This window comes from Rhinopithecus bieti, unplaced genomic scaffold (genome assembly GCF_001698545.2).
Source record: "Rhinopithecus bieti isolate Rb0 unplaced genomic scaffold, ASM169854v2 scaffold_5846, whole genome shotgun sequence".
Classification (NCBI taxonomy): domain Eukaryota; kingdom Metazoa; phylum Chordata; class Mammalia; order Primates; family Cercopithecidae; genus Rhinopithecus; species Rhinopithecus bieti.
This window is the reverse complement of record NW_016805019.1, coordinates 99,853-119,250: the sequence shown is the minus strand read 5'-3', so window position 1 is coordinate 119,250 and position 19,398 is coordinate 99,853. Positions and strand designations below refer to the sequence as shown.

Below are 19,398 nucleotides of genomic sequence, written 5' to 3'. Positions count from 1 at the left end.
GCTTTAAAGTTCATATGGAACCAAAAAAGAGCCCGCATTGCCAAGACAATCCTAAGTCAAAAGGACAAAGCTGGAGGCGTCACGCTACCTGACTTCAAACTATACTACAAGGCTACAGTAACCAAAACAGCATGGTACTGGTACCAAAACAGAGATATAGACCAATGGAACAGAACAGAGTCCTCAGAAATAATACCACACATCTACAGCCATCTGATCTTTGACAAACCTGAGAGAAACAAGAAATGGGGAAAGGATTCCCTATTTAATAAATGGTGCTGGGAAAATTGGCTAGCCATAAGCAGAAAGTTGTTTGCATTTTAAGAAGAGGAAAACTGAGACTCATACAATTTGCCCCAGGTCACACAACCAGTAAATGATAGCTTTAAAGCCCCTTTGAAGTTGAGTCTGAATCTATCTTTCCAGTCTTATTTCCTACATGTCCTTACCCCTGACATCTGCTTGCACTGGAAGTTTTAGCCACACAAGCTTCTTGCTTTCCTGGGATACACCACATACTTTACACACCTCCATATCTGTGCACATTCTGTTCCCTTGGCCTGGAATCCATTTCTCCAGCTCTCTGCCTGCAGCTGTTATTTGCAAAGGCACAGTTGCAAGATGTGCAGTAAGTGCTACTAATAATAAGGTACTTAGGTTTGTGAATAGCTCTCTTAAAAACAGAGAGAATTCAAGGTCAGAATTCAAGGTCAGAATCTCAATGTCTCTCTCAGTGAGTGACATTCTAAGCTCTGTGGAGTGGGTCAGAGAGGTGAAGACCCAGCTGACACACTGAGAAGGGGTGTAACCTGGGGCCTGCTGTCTTGTCTCTGCTATGGCCAGTAGTGAGCAAAAATGTGTGTGCTTTGATCTTATTGTTGCATGTATCTTTTACTGAAAATTACTGATAGATGCAACATTAATAAGAACATAAGGATAAATGAAGAAGCACATGTACGAATCTACAGGTATATATATATATTGCATAGGAGAAAGAGACTAGCAAGGTTTTGGTCAGTAAAAACACATTAGCTCCAATGACCAAATCAGAGTAAAATTTACAATAATATTGATTATAAAATGTTAAGCATGTTGAAAACTCTGAAATTCTATGATTGTGAATTTATCATTTCTGTAGCTTTTGTTTGCTTGTTTGAGATGAAGTTTCACTCTTGCTGCCCAGGCTGGAATGCAATGGTGTGATCTTGGCTCACCACAACCTCTGCCTCCTGGGTTCAAGTGATTCTTCTGCCTCAGCCTCCCGAAAAACTGGGATTACAGACAAGTGCTACCAGGCCCGGCTAATTTTGTATTTTTAGTAGAGATGGGGTTTCTCTATGTTGGTCAGGCTGGTCTTGAACTCCCAACCTCAGGTGATCTGCCCACCTCGGCCTCCCAAAGGGCTGGGATTACAGGCATGAGCCACCATGCCCAGGCCTGTAGCTTTTTTTATTATAAAAATGCTTTTTTAAAAAATTCAAATATCAAAGAGGGTATAAAGCTTTAAACAAGTTTACCTTCTCCTCAACTTTTCTTGCCTGGCCTACCCAATTCCTGTAAGGCATTCACTGTCAAAAATAATATTCATTTAGATAGTCTCTGCTCATATTAATATTGCCATTTTATACTATAGCAGTAAAGAACATGGGTCCCACCTGCCATGATCAGAATCAGCTATTTTATTATCTGAATGACACTGGACAAATTACTTAACTTGTCTAATTCTCAGTTATCCCACGACACAGGCAATACATTAAACTATACAAAATATTGTTGGGATAATTACATCATCTAGTACATGGTATTAATCATAATTAAACATACTTAATTATCTTGTTAATATTACCTACAGTAGGCTGGGCACGGTGGCTCATGCCTGTAATCCCAGCACTTTGGGAGGCCCAGGCTGGCAGATCACGAGGTCAGGAGATCGAGACCATCCTGGCTAACACAGTGAAACCCCGTCTCTACTAAAAATACAAAAAATTAGCCGGGCATGGGGCGGACATCTGTAGTCCCAGCTACTTGGGAGGCTGAGGCAGGAGAATCGCTTGAACCTGGGAGGTGAAGGTTGCTGTGAGCTGAGATCGCGCCACTGCACTCCAGCCTGAGTGATAGAATGAGACTCTGTGTCAAAAAAAAAAAATTACCTATAGTAAAACTCTGAGGGAAAAAAAAAACCAGGGCCCACTAGGAAAAAAGGTCTATATTGTTTAAAAAAGCCATATTTATTTATTTTTTCTTATAAAATGGTTAATTTTAGATCCATAATTTCATAAACACACCATTATATAGTCTTTTATAAGTAGCAAATTAATAAAAGATAAAGCTCCTATGTATTAAATGTTTTATTCCCTACAAAAATTTGTGTTTTCACCAAAGCCTGACTCTGCCTATAGGAGTGACTCATACAGAATTAATGAATGCCACATATCATTCTTACCATGGCAGAAAACAGGTTGAGAGAAGCTGGCTTGGAGAACTCATAGTTTGAAATTCAGCTCTGACACCCTTTCCTCTGAGAGACATGTTATTAACACCCTCGACAGAGCTTATTATCTCCATCTGCTCTTCTTTATAGAAAAGACTATTCGAGAATTAATTAAAGGCATTTGTATCACAACTTTAAGTATTCTACTGTCTTCTCTTGTAGATCAAGAGCTCCCTGAAAAGGAAGGACCTTGATTTTGTGTTTCTCCAACCCCCATTGAGACTACCACTTTCCATTCTATGGTGCTCCATAAACCATTGTGCAAGGAGCATTGTTTGTGATGCATTCCCCTGCAATCACATTTAGTATGTATTATGGATAATTTAAAGATAAATTCCCCCCAACTTGTCATGTATTTTAAACATAACCACTAAAGGTCATTTTCCTCCCATTTTTTTTTCTTCTTTTTTTTTTTTTTTTTGGCCAAATCTTACCCCCAACTTTATGGTGGAAATAATAGCTAACTCAGAAAACTGTTCTTTGGCCAAGTTAAATGACAATGGCAGCAATTCATGTATAGTTGAGTTATGAAGGTCAGATTTTGAAATAAATGCAGATTTTGAAAGACTGTGGGGAAAAAAAGTGCTATGAGTACAAGATGCTGTGGATATGGAAGCATTTACAACAGAAAAGAGTACATTGAAGCCTTTAGCTGGATATTTCAAGGACTTTTTAAAAAGACACATAAGAACTTTCCAAACAGTTGCTGTTTATCTTCATGACAAATTAGCACAGTTTTTGTCTACTTTGTTTGCTTCAAGAAGTTTACTACTCCTGATTATATATAGATTTTACTTGGCATCTAGCTGATAGAAAATAAAGCTTTAATTCAAATAGGGGAGTACAGTTCTGAGACGTTTTCACTTGAATACACAATAAGAAAGCTTTCACTTTATGTTCTTTCCATTTCTACTCCCTGTGCACAGGGGATGAGACTCTCATCTCTGGTCTTCCGGGCAGAATATCCTGAGTTAATTGGCTGGCCAGCCACAGTCCTGGGCTTTCCAAAGTTACTCTTTGCCCTTCTCCTACCCCCATTTAAAAAAATATAACCAATGAACATTATGTTTTGTATGACAGAGTTACATCTCTTCCAACACACTGTAAGCAGCCTCGGGGCAGGGATAGCAGTGGAGCATCATGCACCCTCTGCATGAAACTGGCACTGGGGAGAACAATGTTTACTTTGCCAGCAGGGATGGCAGTAACTGCCATTGATATTACGTCCAACAGTGTCACTTTGTAAAGGTAGTTCCTTATCTATTTAAAAAGAGTTATGTACCTTTTATAAAGACAGTTCATTCTACTTTGTAAGAACACTATTATACTACTCATTAACTTTGTATTTATGAAGTTATCATGAGTTGTTATATATTTAGATATGTTTATTCTCATTTTAAAATGTCAAGGTAAAAATATACATTACTATCACAATAAAATTACAGATATAACAAAAAATAAGATGCAAAAGATACGAAGAAACATCACATCGGCTGAAAAGAGCTGGACTCTAGTAAACTGGCTGATAGCTGACTATACTGATTGCTGCAGTCGTTGGACTGCATAAGCAACCTTGGAGAACATGGCTATTAAAGAACATAGTGCTTTTCATAATGTATCATAATTAGTATCAAATTTCAGATACATAGAATGCATGCACACAATTTGCTTTATACATTTTTCCTTTTAAGCTGTCAAGCAGCGTCTAGACCTCTTGTGGACTGCCAGTGTGGAAACCATTGTTGTAAGACAGCATTGCTCCCTTTTAGAAATGAAATATGGGGTTGAGCTGGGACTCTACACTCAGATCCTCTGGCAGCCTGGGCTGTACAATTCTACTTTACTATGCTCTCTTAATTGGTGAAATATTAGCTAATGAATATCTACTCATCCTTCCTTTCACACACAAATCCATGAACGTAATATTATTCCCAGTCCTAACTTCTTAAGAGTAGAAAAACTTGTATGGTGATGTATAACAAAAATAATCCTTTCAAACTGAAACAGAAGATATTTGTTTGTAGTAACATGGAATAAAACAAATTCCCTTTTTTTTGAAGACCAACCAATTATTTGTTTGCTTCTGTTAGGTGAGCCCTAATATCTTCAAGTTGCTTTATGATATTTGTTATTAATTTTATGTTAAATTAACATATATTCTGAGACTTTTTGAGTGATATCCACAATAGCCTTTGATCCCATAAATGAATACTCTTGCAGATTAAAAAAACCCAACAAGAATCACTGTCTTAGAACCAAGTTATGCATTTAGATAAAAAATTATGTGGGAAGTGTTTCATAAACTCAGTTCTGTAATACAGTTGTTGCTGTTATTGTTGTTATTACTAAGCAGTTTATTTTAAAAGTTAATTTAAATTTAGCTTTAATAACAACATTTTAAAATTAATTTTAGAAACTAGCTGTCATGGCCAAAGTGGTTTGACTCTTGTGTTAAGGTAATAATGATGATTTAGAGTGAGGGTTTTTTTTTTTTTTTTTGAGACGGAGTTTTGCTCTTGTTGCCCAGGGTGGAGTACAGTGGTACGATCTCAGCTCACCACAACCTCCGCCTCCCAGGTTCAAGTGATTCTCCCACCTCAGCCTCCCAAGTAGCTGGGATTACAGGCATGTGCCACCACACATGACTAATTTTGTATTTGTAGTAGAGACAGGGTTTCTCCATGTTGGTCAGGCTGGTCTCGAACTCTCAACCTCAGGGGTCCGCCTACCTTGGCCTCCCAAAGTGCTGGGATTACAGGCACGAGAGTGAGTGCTTTTTAATCATTATGCCTTCTTCAGTTTACTGTCTTCATTACTATGAGAATGATCAGAGTCATTTTGGGCTCAGCTTCCCAACTGAAGACATGGCCAACCTCTCATCTACTTCTGGCAATCAGCATTCACATCTCTGTCATTGACTGTCACAAGACCTTGGCCTGGCATGTTTGAAAATTCCATGGCTGTGGAGGGTGATATGGTAATCTGGTAGATCTGATATTGTTGGACTAATTTTAAAATAGACCATATAAAGTTCATATAAAAGCCAGAGGGAGGAGCTAAACTGGAAATCCTGGCAAAATGAGTTGCTCAGATGCTAACAGTGCTGGAATGGACACGCTGGGAGCAATCTGTGGTTTTGGCCGTTTCCTCCTGAGATTTGAGTGGAAGTTTGGAATAGCTTCTAGTGACCCACGTGTTTTAATGAAGACTGTATTTTCTTTCATAAATGAAACTTTCTTTCTTTGTGTCTCTCTGTTTTTAAAATGTATTTACTAGCAATCAGAAGTGGATTCTTCTCACCTTTAGTGCTTCCATGCCAGCCTGGATGACAGGAGCAAAGACAGTCTCATTTTCATTAGAGTCTGCAAACATGTCTGGAATCTGGTCCAACAAACTATAAGACATGAGTAAGCAAAAGGTTTGAAATGTTTAGCATATTTTAATACACTTCAAGCATTAAATCACTGACATTTCAAGCCTAAACACATATGGTATTTATTTGACACCAACACCTATAGGTAATTTTCCTTAGAAAATGACATCTTAGCATGGCTTGGCACCAAAATCTATGATTTGAATGGAACATTTACAAAATCACTCTTTGTAGATATTTTTTCTATTCACTGCATTACTGATCTCTTAGACCATAAATTCTTGGAACAGTGGCTATATCTTCAGTTATGACCATCATCATTAATACATTCATCCACATACAGGAAATATCTCCCTTGCAATACCTTTCCAGAAAAAGAGGAAGAACCGATAGGGTTGAATGTGAGTATTTAAAAAATTCTTTCTCTTAGATACTGGTCTATATTTTAAAAAGACGGACTTAACATAAATAATAGAGTTTAATAATCCATGTCTTAAAACCCCCTTGCTAATGATAAAACAATGTATGATTGAATCAAAACATGGTGCAATGAAAGACAGACACCTGATTTACTTTTAAATTATAATACACTTGATATTTACTTATGAATCACAGATTGAGATTCTTGATAGTTGACAAGGAAACCATCCAACAAAGGAACAAAGACTTCTCCAACATCAGTCACCACCATCATCTGAGGCTGGGCCAGATTACTCTTCACATTAAAGAAATGGAGAACTTTGTTATACGTGATAAAACCCACTCGAATTGCAGACATCTCTTCTTGCTCTTCCCTGTAAGGAAAAAAAAAAGTTTTTGAGATGCTTTATAAATTTAGAATGAAAAGGAGATTTCTACCTGAAATTCAGTAAGTGTGTCTTCTATAAAATACATAAAGACATGTTTAAAGTTTTTATCTTACTTTCTGTTACCAGGTGTAAACAATACTAGTCATGGCAATGGGGATAGGAGTTATTACAAAATAAACTGATAAGGAAAAAAATCCTCAAAATTCTAGGTAAAATCAAGTAAACACTTGTTCATATTTCTGTAATATATTTATTTTCAATCCATAGAAAACAATAATGCTTTTTTCATGAATAAGCTAGGCTTATTACATTCCTTATAAACAAGGCTCTCTCAAAAGTCACCAGAAGGTCAGAAGAACAAATGGAATATTTGAAGCCAGGGATGAGGAAGCCACACTCATATTACTAAGAGGACAGCTGCTTTTACTGAGAAAACACTTGCTCCTCTTCTCTGATTCTTTTCTTACACATCAGAGAATCTCAACAGAAAACAGGCTAGATTTGGGGAACTATATACCTTATAAACATGTAGTATAAATATATAAAGTAAGTTACATTTATAAAATGACAGTGTAATTGTTATTAGGTGACCATTTATGACGGTCATGGCAAAGCACTTTTAAAAAGCTCCAAAGCTCCAAAACTTTAACAAAAAGTAGATTTTCTTTTCAAGGAATTCCAAAATGAGGCCTTAGTATTCTAAGTGTAAAGGCATGAATGCTCTCATTCCAGTCTACAGTCTATAGTAAGTACATTCAGAATTTCATGGTCTGAATTTCAGTTTCATGCTTGCTGAGTGCATTGTACAGTCTATTTTTCTCTCCTCTAAAAGAAAACACCTAGATATTATTGATGCCCTCACTAATTTTCAGTGGAGAATATTATGTAGTGCTCAATGGTTAAGGGAAAGACACAAAACATACATGCCACTTTCTTTGACCATTAGATGTCAGCATAATTTATTTTGATTAAAGGACAACTTTCTTGAAAAGGAACCTGGTTTGCCCAGCTTCTAAATTTTGTATATGGCCTAAAGAGTACAAGGGAGAGGAAAATGGAAGTATCTAGATGGAAGTATCTCAAGTTCAAATTGCTGATTCTGCTGCAGACTTACCAATTTCTTTGATATGTCAACAGAGTACAGGCTGATAAGGTACTGACTCTGAACTGTGTTTTCTTCTCTATTTCCTTCACTAATTGAGGGTATTTGTTCTTCACTGGGCAGTTTAAATAGATTCTCATAATCCCTTCCAAAAGCACTTGGAAACTGTTTATATTCTGGACAGTTGCAAAGCTTTCAGAAATGAGAATCCCTGTTCTTTCTAACTACACATACAGAGACACACATACACACCTCAATATCCTAAATGGTGCAACTTTATGCAACTAACCACTATGTTATACTGCATCCATGCTCGCCCCAACCCCCACCCGATTCATTTGAATCTTACTCTTCAAAACCAATTGCAAATTCTTCCTCCTCTGTGAAATCTCCCCTGATGCTACCAATTAGAAGTCATTTCCTCTTCTAAACACCTATAAATCATTCTCATTGGGCTCTTAGCATAAGGTATCTTTTAGTAAACATTTCATGAATCCCTGACTACATGCTAATAAAGGGCAGGATCCAAAGCTTATGTTTTCTGTCCCCTGAGGGTCAAGTACAATGTGGGGAATTCGGTATTTTATTGAGGATGATTATAATGATGGTGAAAAACTGGACTTGGGATGGCAAGTTAGAGCCCCAACTGATAACTCAATAGTATACATTTCTTCCCAACTCCAGTTTAGTGATGTCACCCTGATAGTTTAGAACCAGCCTGGCTAGAAGCACTGACACCATGGATTGAGCTAACACTACAAATCAAGGCTTTATTTTATTTATTTATTTTTTTTTTGAGAACTTTTTTTTTTTTTACCAGCACTCCACTAGTTAAGCTCCCATTTCCCAGTAAAACTTTTATGACATTAGGTGAAAATATCCCAGCTAATCACAAAGGGCTTTTATTCTCTTTTAATAGTTAATTTAGAATCAACTAAGGCAAAAGACACAAAAGAAAATCTACAGAGGAAAATCTAGATTACTAGTTCCCATTGGATTTGGACATTTTCAAGTGATGGGAAAGGAGTATCCTGGGATTCACAGGGTTCACTTAAGATCAAAATTAATGTTTTTTAAAAGCATCTAATCAGAACATCCTACATTATTGCAAAATATTAGTCCTGGTCTCCATGGGAATTTTTTTTTTTTAATTTGTTTGAGAAACAGAACTGTCCTAAAATTTTCTTCAACAGTATAACTGCCTTATTAAATCATATCCAGAAGAAAACTAATTTTTAGCCTCTCCTTTATATTAATTCTAGACAAGTTTTATGAAGTTATATAAGAGATTTCATAAAGACTAATACGTTGATGTTCTTTTTTTCAATGATTACTTCTCTCATGCTTGCCCCATCATGGAATGAACCTGACAGAGCAATACAGAAGACATTAGTAACTAGATGAACCAGAAAATTTTAAGATCTAGCATTGGGAACATTTTAGTTACAGCAGCATTAAAAACAGACAGACAAAAAAAAAAAAACAAATTAACTAAAGAGTTTGAACTGAATAACAGATGAAACATTTCAAATCTTTTCTTTCCTGTTCCAGAGAAGTCAGAAAAGTCTGGTGACCTTGAGAGGCCAAAGGTATAAATTCAAAGTTAAATAGTAAAGAATGAGGCCTTCCTTTTTCAAAAGATCACCTAATAGATTAACACACCCTAAAATGTTAATCAAGACTTCTGACTGTGCTTTTCAAAAAGCTGTTTGGCAAGTAGATCAAATTGATGACAATCTTACCATTAAAAAAACAAAGTTACATATATGCACAGCCCAAAATAAATTTCAGGGGATAACAAACAACCAGATTTGTTTTAAAAGATAAAGGAGAAAAAGGTAATTGGCTTGAATAAAATCTTTTAAAAGAGAGATCGGAATAGTGGCAGAGAAAAACCAACAGTATCCTTTCATTTTTTTCTCCTATCTTTACAAAGTCACACATCTCTGCTCCAATGGGAAATAAAGTTATAATGACACCAAAGGAAAGAGTGTGATTTCATAACTTATATCAAAGGCTATTAGCTTCATATCACCAGCGTTGATAAGGAACAAGGGACTGGTGAAGTAACTGTCTAGGATAATGGATTAATTTGAGAGAAGGAAAAGAGAGAAAGACCATTTCCAGAAATTAGAGTAGTTTTCTTTCATGCTAATCAAGTTCAAAATTCAGATTAAACCAGCCCCACGAGAGAGTTCTGTAATAAAATATATCATATTCGGTGGAAAATCCATACTTCTCAAGTTTCCTTAAGAATAAGGTAAGGGAAACTACAGTCACAAACACATCTGCAGGCATCAGATGACTTTCTTATGCCACCATCTTCAACTTGCGCCCAGCTCATTCTTCATTTTATAATTTAGTTTGGAATTAACTCGGTGTTTTTTAAACATCCCCACTGCTTTTCCAAACCATCTTTGAAAATATTATGACTTTAGCTTCACAGATACAAACAAAACTACTCCTGGGAGGTCCAGAGTTCGTTTATCTGAGCCTCACACCTCCCAAAGCACCAGTCATACGTGCAAAGAATATAGAGGGGTGGGGACCCAAAGATTCATGGAGCTCTAAGGGCTGAAGCCAACATCCCACCCTCCAGAAAAACATCCTTTTCCAGAACAAAGATTGCTGATGTTCAGGGAGAGGATGGGACACGTAGGGACTAAGTTACAGACAACATTTCCCAGCCTGTTCGTATTTCCTTGCATGAGGGATGGCATTCTCCCTGCTCATGAATCTCCTTACTAGATGTTATTCCTCATCCTAAACAACTAGCTTTTATAATAAGATAATTTGAAAATAGCCATGTTTGATATTAGTTTCAGGAGAGGCAATAAGACAAAAATAAAAGGATAGTGCTAGTTATTCCCTGCTAGATTCTAAATATCTCTCTTAAAAGCTTTTATTCAAGCCAAGATACATTTTTTCCTCTTTATCTTTCAAAACAAATCTGGTTGTTTTTTCTCCCCTGAAATTTGTTTTGGGCTGTGCATGTGTGTAACTTTATACTTCTTATGGTAAGATTGCCATCAGTTTGATTTACTTCTTTGTATTAAAGCAGGTAATATGCCAAACAGCCTTTTTAAAACACAGTCTGAAGTCTTGACTAAGGTCAAGGGTATGTTCATCTGTTAGCTATTAGAATTAGTTTCCCACCTTTCCTTGCTGCCCGCTTGCAATGCAAGGAATGTGGTGCATCTCAGGCTGTTAAGTTACAGGACACAGAGGCAGTAAAGCTGCAAATGGGTTGGACAGCTTATCATAAGGGCAAAAGGAAACTGCTTAAAAATCTACCATCTCTGCCATAAGACAACAGTTCAGTTTCCTGTCATCCCTTCGAACTCTGCCATGCTCAGCAACTACTAGTTTCCACTGGAAAATCAATGCTTTGAAAAGTGAGTAACACATCCAACGTCTTTTCCACCACACTGTTGGGATTCTTCTCATAATTTATAATGTACTTTGAATGTTTTTTACCATAGTATTTTTTTTTTTACCAGTTTGTTTCCTTTGCTTTGTACAAAAGATCACTCTAACTTTCTAAGGACTCAAAACAATGGTGCTGTTTGATTTATGACTAATTACCCAATGTCCTCATTAGCAAAAAATATCAATTGGTCATTCAGCACTTATCTTCCGGCCAATAAATTAATGAGGCAATAATGTATAAGTTGTAAAAAGAATGACAGTTCCCTTACTTTGGAAGTTTTTCCAGCATGGTCTTCAATTCTTCACATATGAGCTTGACAAGTCCATTCTTTATGTTACTATATGAAACATCAATCATGAAGATAAAGGCTGGTGGATTGGGAGGCTTATTCTTCTATAGAAAGCAAACACATCACATAAATAGATATAAAGTAAATACATTGCATAATCAAATGTCAATACTCATCAGAAATTCTTGAAAGTTATTAGATGTTTCATTTAATATTTACGATATAGCATCTGTGGAATTAAATCATTTTTCCAGAATATCTAGAGCATCTGGTTTCAGATGCTATTAAAAAGATAAAAGAAGTTGTTTATTTTTCAGGGTATGACTTGGGTCAGTATTGAATTAGACACTATTATGACATCTAGCACAGAAGGTTCACTTTTGCAAAGCTTTATTATTACAGTTGCTAAAGGGAAAGTACAGAATTAAGGCCAGACTTGCTTGTAACTCTCTGCCTTACAGGTCGAAATATGTTTGGCACACTAACAAATTATATTAAAAAAGAGTACACATAATAGTGTTCGTTTTTGAAACTAATAAAACTTCATTAACTTGGATGTCACTATTTTAGACTCTCTTCTTCTACCAGCTCTTTCCATTTTAAAGATATGAAATTGTTTAGGAAAATATAACTGTATACTTTTAAAACTGTACTATATTTTAAGCACTGACCTAGTTTTTTACATATTTGTGGTAACATAGAATGTTAGGCCTTTTATCTGTTTAAAACAATCACTGTGACATACAGCAGCTGCTATGAAAATGTTTTTTAGTTGCTGGTCCCTTTACTGGCTGGTGTTCAAACAGCTTTTAGGAAGTAATCCTTCAGCTGCATCTTACAAAATATTTAGAAAAGAGAGCCACAGGCAAACAACTCTAGTGACCTACACTACAGAATAAAGAATTTAGACCAGCTTAATTTTTAACTTTATAATAAATAAACAAAAATGTTTTAAAATTGTATTGTAATTATTTTAAAATTAGACAACAATGTCTGTAAATTATCTTACTGATTCATTCTATATCCACTACAAGGCTAGATATAACTTTTAAAACAAAATCCTTCATTTTAAATAAAACAAATTATAGGACTTAAAATCATCATCCTGAAAACTTTTACCAAAATCAGACCAACAAAGAAATGAAGGAACTCTGCTGTCTATGTGAATACTTTTTATTGCAAATCATTCCTGGTTCACACCTACTTTAATTCACAGCATAGACTTATGCTGATTTATATCAGCATATATAATGGATGAAAATAACAACCATTTCCATTAGTTAAACCAAAACCTCTTTGTGACAAACCCAAGTGTGCTGTACCATTCTTGTAATCTCTTCTATCAGCATTACCAATTCCTCATGGAATATTTTCCATATCTCCAATTTGCACATTTCTACAGAAATGCTTCACTATAACTGGTTTTTGAAATATTCAAAATTAGTTCATCACTCCTCTAAATCACATTCTCTTCCCATTTCTCTATATGGGAATAACATCACTACATGCCAACTCAAGGCTTGAAAGTGTGAAATTAGATTGGGCTGTTCCTTTTCCTTCAATAACTGAGTCCCATTGTTTTCAGTTTCAGAATGATTCTTTAACGATGTTTTGGCCCATCCCTACTCATAACCATCTGAAAGCTTGTCATCTTGTGCCTAGGTAACTGTCAGGGCTTTATCATTAGCTTTCTTAATCTATTACCCTACCCATTCAATCCAGCTGGCTTTGTCCAGCCAAGCTTAACATGTTTGTACTCCATAAAATGCTGGTTTTCTATGCCGGCTTACTAAAACTGCCCTCTTTAAGGTCACTGAACCATCCAGACTGCAAACTACAGTGACTTGAAATAAAAATCCAGCTCTCATCCTAGATCTCTTCTATCTCCTTGCAACTTTAGGCACACCAGACCACTTTGGCTCTCTTAGCTGCCAGGACACTGGAACATCATTTCCTCTCCCAGTTCTCTAACTGTTGCTTCTGTTTTTTATTTTCTCATCTTTATCCAACTTCTCTCCTCCCACCCACGTCCATCACAGAAATCTTGTTCATTTGCTCAGTTTTAACCAGCACCTCTATATAGGCAACTCTTCAAATTCTCTCTCATCGTGATTCCTTTTGAGCTCAAGACCAGCATTCCAATTAACTACACATCCATATAAAAGTTCTGCCAGCACTATAGACTGAAAATTTTAGAGATTATGACAACATTTCTCCCACTATACTGGTCTTTCCTATAAGAAACTTATAAAAAAACACAATAAGCTAAAATAACCTGGGCTTGAAATCTCTCTGTCTCCATGGACTTGTCCACCTCATTTAGCATCCACAACCAGTTAATTGTGAAGGCCCATGTGGCTCTTTTAGTTCCAGTAGCCAAATTTAGATCCTCAATTTCTCTTTTTCTATTATTTTTAATTGTGGCAAAGAAAACATAAAAATTGCCATCTTAACCATTTCAAGTGTACAGTTCAGTGGCATTAAGTACACTCACATTGCTGTGCAACCATTACCACCATCCATCACAGAATGCTTTTCAGCTTGCAAAACTGAAACTGTACCCATTAAACAACCTCTGTTTCCTCTCTCCAGCATCTTGCAATCACCATCCCATGTTCTGTCTCTAGGAATTTGACTACTCTACATACCTCATATAGAATCACTCCATATTTATCCTTCTTGTGGCTGGCTTATTTTACTTAGTATAACATCCTCAACATTCATCCATGTTGTAGCATGGGTCAGACTTTCCTTCCTTTTTGAGGGTGAATAATATTCCATTATACATATATACCACATTTTGCTTATGCATTCTTCTGTCGATAGATACCTGGTTGCTTCCTCCTTTTTGGCTATTGTGAATACTGCTACTATGAACATGGATATACAAATATCTTTTTGAGACTCTGCTTTCAATTATTTTGGGTATACACCCAGAAGTGAAACTGCTAGGTCATATGGTAATTCAATTTTTTTTTTTTTTTTTTTTTTTCAGATGGAGTCTCGCACTGTCACCCGGGCTGGAGTGCAGTGGTGCGATCTTGGCTCACTGCAACCTCCACCTCCCGGGTTCAAGCGATTCTCCTGCCTCAGCATCCCAAGTAGCTGGGATTACAGGCGCCCATCACTATGCCCAGGTAATTTTTATGTGTGTATGTGTGTATTTTTAGTAGAGATGGGGCTTCACTATGTTGGCCAGGCTGGTCTCAAACTCCTGACCTCGTGATCTTCCCGTCTTGGCCTCCCAAAATGCTGGGATTATAGGCATGAGCCACTGTGCCCGGCCAGTAATTCTATTTTTAATTTTTTTGGGAATTATCATACTACCCTCATTTTCTCTTAGTTGGACAACTACATTAATTTCTAATGCACCCTTGCCTCTAATATCTCCTCTCATTATACAGACTGCTGTCAGAATAAACTGTCTGATACTCAATATAGATCACAATGCTACCTTCTCTGAGAACAGGAAGTTTACTGAGTCCTCAGAGCCTAGCACAGAGCATGGCACCACAAAGAGTGTTCATTAACTGTTGACTGAGTTAATGGATGAATGAATGGAACAACTCCACCTTCACCTTTAATTGTTCTCATGGCCTACTGAATTAATGTAAGTTCTTCAATGGCCTGACACTCAAGACCTACCATGACACTCATTTAACAAACATGTATAGAAACCTAAGAATTCAAAGATACGATGCTGGACCCAGGGGAAAATAAAAAGATAGACTGTGTCTCAAAACAACGTCCCAGCTTTATTTCCCATTATTCCCAATACGCGTTCTCCCAACAATTTAAGTGGCTGACATTTCCAAAATATCTCCTGTCCAGAAGTCACAGACTAGTGGGCTTAAGCCAAGAATTTGGCTGGAAAGTGTTTTGCTTGGCATAGTGTTTCAAAATATATTTGAATTTGAATGTGTTTTGAGGGAAGGGGAAATATACTCTGTAATTATCCTGGTCCATGTCACTTCATCTACAATGTCTGCCTAGCCCCTAAAGAAATCTGAGTAAATTCTCAATATGTTTGTGAAACTGTTTCTGCTCACTGTTCTAGTTACCGTGTCCAGGCTCATAGTTTAATCAGCTCAAACGTCACTTCCTCTATGAAGCCTTCCCAATCCTGTTTTCTTATGGCACTACGATTATTCTATTCTTACAGCATTTATCATATTTGAGTTTATATCAAAATTATATACATTTCTTATCAGGTCTATACGTTGTAAGTACCTTGAGAGTAGGTTTATCATCCTGCTAATTTTGTTATGCCTTACAGCACACAGACAAGTACCTTAGACATGTTAGGCATCTGGTAATGTCAAAGTGAATTAAGTGAAGAAACTACATTTTTGTTCAGAAAAAAAAAGAAAAGAAAAGAAAAAAAAAAGCTGACTTGGAAGGAGACTTCACATTTCAAGTACACTTTACACGTAGATATATTCCATAAACTTATTAATGACGAACTCTCAGTTATATGACAAAGCTGAGGCCTTTTTTTTCCAAGGCAACTCCAGGATGATTGTGTTAATACTTGCTCACGTATACACAATGTACTGATTAGAAAATAGGGCTTCTGTGGTCACACAGATACGGTTTTCAGTCTGGCTCCATTACTTTCTGGATGTATGGCCTGAAGCTGGCACTTACGCAGTCTCTAAGCCTAAGTTTCCTCAAATAATGATGGTACGCACCACATGGGTTCACCGTGAGGACTAAACGATACGATACATAGAAAGAATTTAGCCTACAGCTTGACACATGGTAAATGTTCAATAAATGTTAATTTTACTATCTAAAATCAACATTAAGGTGAGCCAAGATGAATAGGAAAATGTGATTTTGTAATTCCTCTTTCCAAGTGCATGGTGTAAAAAATACACGTACAAATTAAATAAGTTTTTTCATTGTCTGAATAGCTAAGCCAACTCATCATTATACTTCATTTACATTTTAAATTATAATTAAATTTGAAGATGTTTACAGCATATTTATTATGAACTCTACTTGGAATAATAAAAGGAAGATTATGCTTACAAAAGTTCTTCAAAATGTACAATTTTATTTGGTTCCTTGCCTGGCTGGGCGAGATTTCCCATCAATTAGACTTCTGGAATATTTCCAGATAACAGAGTTTGAAGATACTAAGACTTTTGTTCCCAGAAACAGATTTGACTCTCTGCCTAAGTTTCTACTAAAAAAGCATATAATCAAGATCATGTCGGTTTTTTGGCAGAGAACTAGAAACTGAGAGCAGGGTTAGATTTATACTATGGTTGCAAAGATCAGCGAACAAATTTTCCATCATTAGTTACAATGGCTTTCTTACATTTAATTAAAACATTAAATGTTTGTGTGTTGCCCAATGATTCTCCTTCAGTTAACAGCAATTAGGAACACATAAACTGTCTAAAAGTCACTGTATTTTAGGACATGCTTCTTGCCTAAAATAAAGCATCTGTAGCAAAAATATTCCTAAATTTCCCCAAGTATGTTCAGATGTTGCAATATCTTAAACTAATAATGCATTACATTTTAACAACTAGTTCTGTGTAATATATTGCAAAATAATCATATGAAGCAGCAAAATAAATGCAATAAGTTATGTTAACAGAAAAAATTTTAAGGCCCAGTCAACTGAAAAAAATTCTAGTTAGGAAAAATGTTCATTATCATCTATACTCAATACATGACTGCTCCCCTTGCAAACATCTATGAAAGAAATCTGTGGGTCACAAGCTGTTTTCTGGGAATTGGGCATTAGTAGGCACTCATTTTTAGAAGAGAAAATAAGAAAATAAGTTAGAATGACCTGTTTCTTCAAGTCCACACATGGTGCTTCAGATATGTGCTGAAATCCAAACGATACCCAAGAAGATGTGATTTTCAAATCAGTGAAGAATTTTAAAGCCCTGCAAGGTACCCATAATGGTGTCATTGTGATACTGGACAAGGGAAATGGCTAGTCCTGGGAATAGTGATATCCGCAAATTCATTCTTTTATTCATTCCACATACACTGATCAACTCCTATCCTGTGGCAGATAGTGTGGTAAATGTCATAAAGATGACTAGGATATCAGAATCTATGAAGATGGCAGACATGTAAGAAGATTTAAATTCCATGGGGATAAATGCTAAAATAGAGATACAGACCAAATTCCGTGAAAAAACAGAAGCTATAGTAAATAATTACCATGAAAAAGACAGAGAAAGTTGCATATGCATACACACAATAAAATTTCAGCCAGGCATTACAGAAAAGGGAGGGGTTTGCCAGTTGGGGTATGTATAGATATGACAGGAGAATGGAAAGATATTCTGGTCAAATGAACATCTGGTATAAAGGCATGGAATTGTCAAAGGGGCTGAGTTCAGAGTACATTGTGAAAAGTTTTGTATAACTGAAGATACAGCTGAGGTGATAGTTTGGGGGGCAATGCTTAACGGCCTTATAAAGAAAGCTAAATCTTTTTAAATTTAATTTTTTAGAAAAGAAATAACCAATAGAGGTTTATGGGAGGCAGTGAGTGTGGGGCGTGTCTTATGGTCACATTATAGAGCAGAAAAATCAAAGGCGAGGATCTCAGCCTGCTGAGATAGACAGTGTAAGGGGGATTCTGAGAGCCCAAACCATTGTGGTAGCAACAGGAGTGAAGGGAGGCACAGAAACACGTCAATAGTCCTACTAACAAGTTTGGTTGAGCTCTTCTCTTGGATGGGAAGTTTTCTGAGACTCTTTACAGAATAAGGGAGGCAGAGGCACCATACGGAACTATTGCATTAAGAACCAGCTATATTCTGTCTGGCAGGGAACAGAAATTATTATTTTCTATTTCTAACATCACATTTCAGCTTTTAAAAATAATCCCTCCAGTAGATGGTTTGGCAGTTGAATCATGTTAACAACCTAGAAGATGGGATCTGTGTGTTATGCATTTCTATCACTCCACGGTACCACAAAATGCTTTGTTTGCGAATCAAGAGTCAGTTCTTTACATATGAAAGTTATTCACTTGAATTTAACATCAATGTATAAACACTTGAAGTTCTGGGAACACTTACTCTGCAATAATCCAAAGTGGCAACATATTCATAAGATCCTAGAGATAACTCTGGTTTCTCATAGTGGTCCAGTCTTCTTCCAATGTGGTCCAGATGTTGGAAATAGAATGATGGAACTAATAAAAACAAAATAGGAAAGAAAATATTTTGTTTTCATAAACAGACAATTTAGTAAGTTCTCAAAATTTATTATGGGAGGAAAGGAGTTAGCATCAGAAAAAATGTATTTTAAAGCTGGAATGTAGCATATCGTAAATACCTACTATTTCAAAAATATGTCTTGGAAAAGAGGAGGGTTCCTCTTCTATAAGTTATTGATGACAAAGAACGTTTATGATTTAGACCATCCTAGAGAAACAGGGTATAAAAGTATTGGTGTTTTTAAGTTGTCACAACCCAAATTCAATTGTCCCCATTTTATTACCTCTTTTAAAAAGAATTCTGGCTTTTCTATTTGAATTTTTAATATACCTAACAGAAATAAACATTCGTTATTTGAACTATACTATGAACTACAATATTTATTATGCTTTAATTAAGAGATGTCTTCACCCATGTGGAGTTTGCATGGTAATCTTTTAATGTTTGGGCTTAAAGTGGAGAGGATTACTGTATTAGGGAAAGACTACACCACTAAGATCTCAGCTAAGGAACTTTAATTTGATTCAAATGTCTAAGAAGGTTAGTTCTGGCAAAGATCTGGAAGTCATCCAATAGCACAGGAACACTTATGAGTCACATACTGAACACTTGGACAAATATGGCCTGGTATCTCTGTAATAACGAACTCCTGTTGCCTTGAGATTAATAGGGCTGGCTACTAAACCACTGCCAATAAAAGTA

General features: G+C 36.2%; 1 protein-coding gene across 5 annotated transcripts in view; it reads right to left on the bottom strand.

Annotated features, from left to right (window-relative positions):
* The window catches only part of SEC24D (SEC24 homolog D, COPII component), a 117,821-nt gene that overhangs the window by 25,588 nt on the left and 72,835 nt on the right, over window positions 1-19,398 (bottom strand). For all 5 annotated transcript variants that reach the window (XM_017870884.1, XM_017870882.1, XM_017870886.1 and 2 more), the window contains exons 10-13: window positions 18,556-18,671; window positions 11,474-11,598; window positions 6,467-6,658; window positions 5,792-5,885 (exon numbers count right to left, since the gene is read on the bottom strand). In XM_017870884.1, the coding sequence (XP_017726373.1) occupies window positions 5,792-5,885; window positions 6,467-6,658; window positions 11,474-11,598; window positions 18,556-18,671 (527 nt within the window). The remainder of the gene's footprint in view (window positions 1-5,791; window positions 5,886-6,466; window positions 6,659-11,473; window positions 11,599-18,555; window positions 18,672-19,398) is intronic.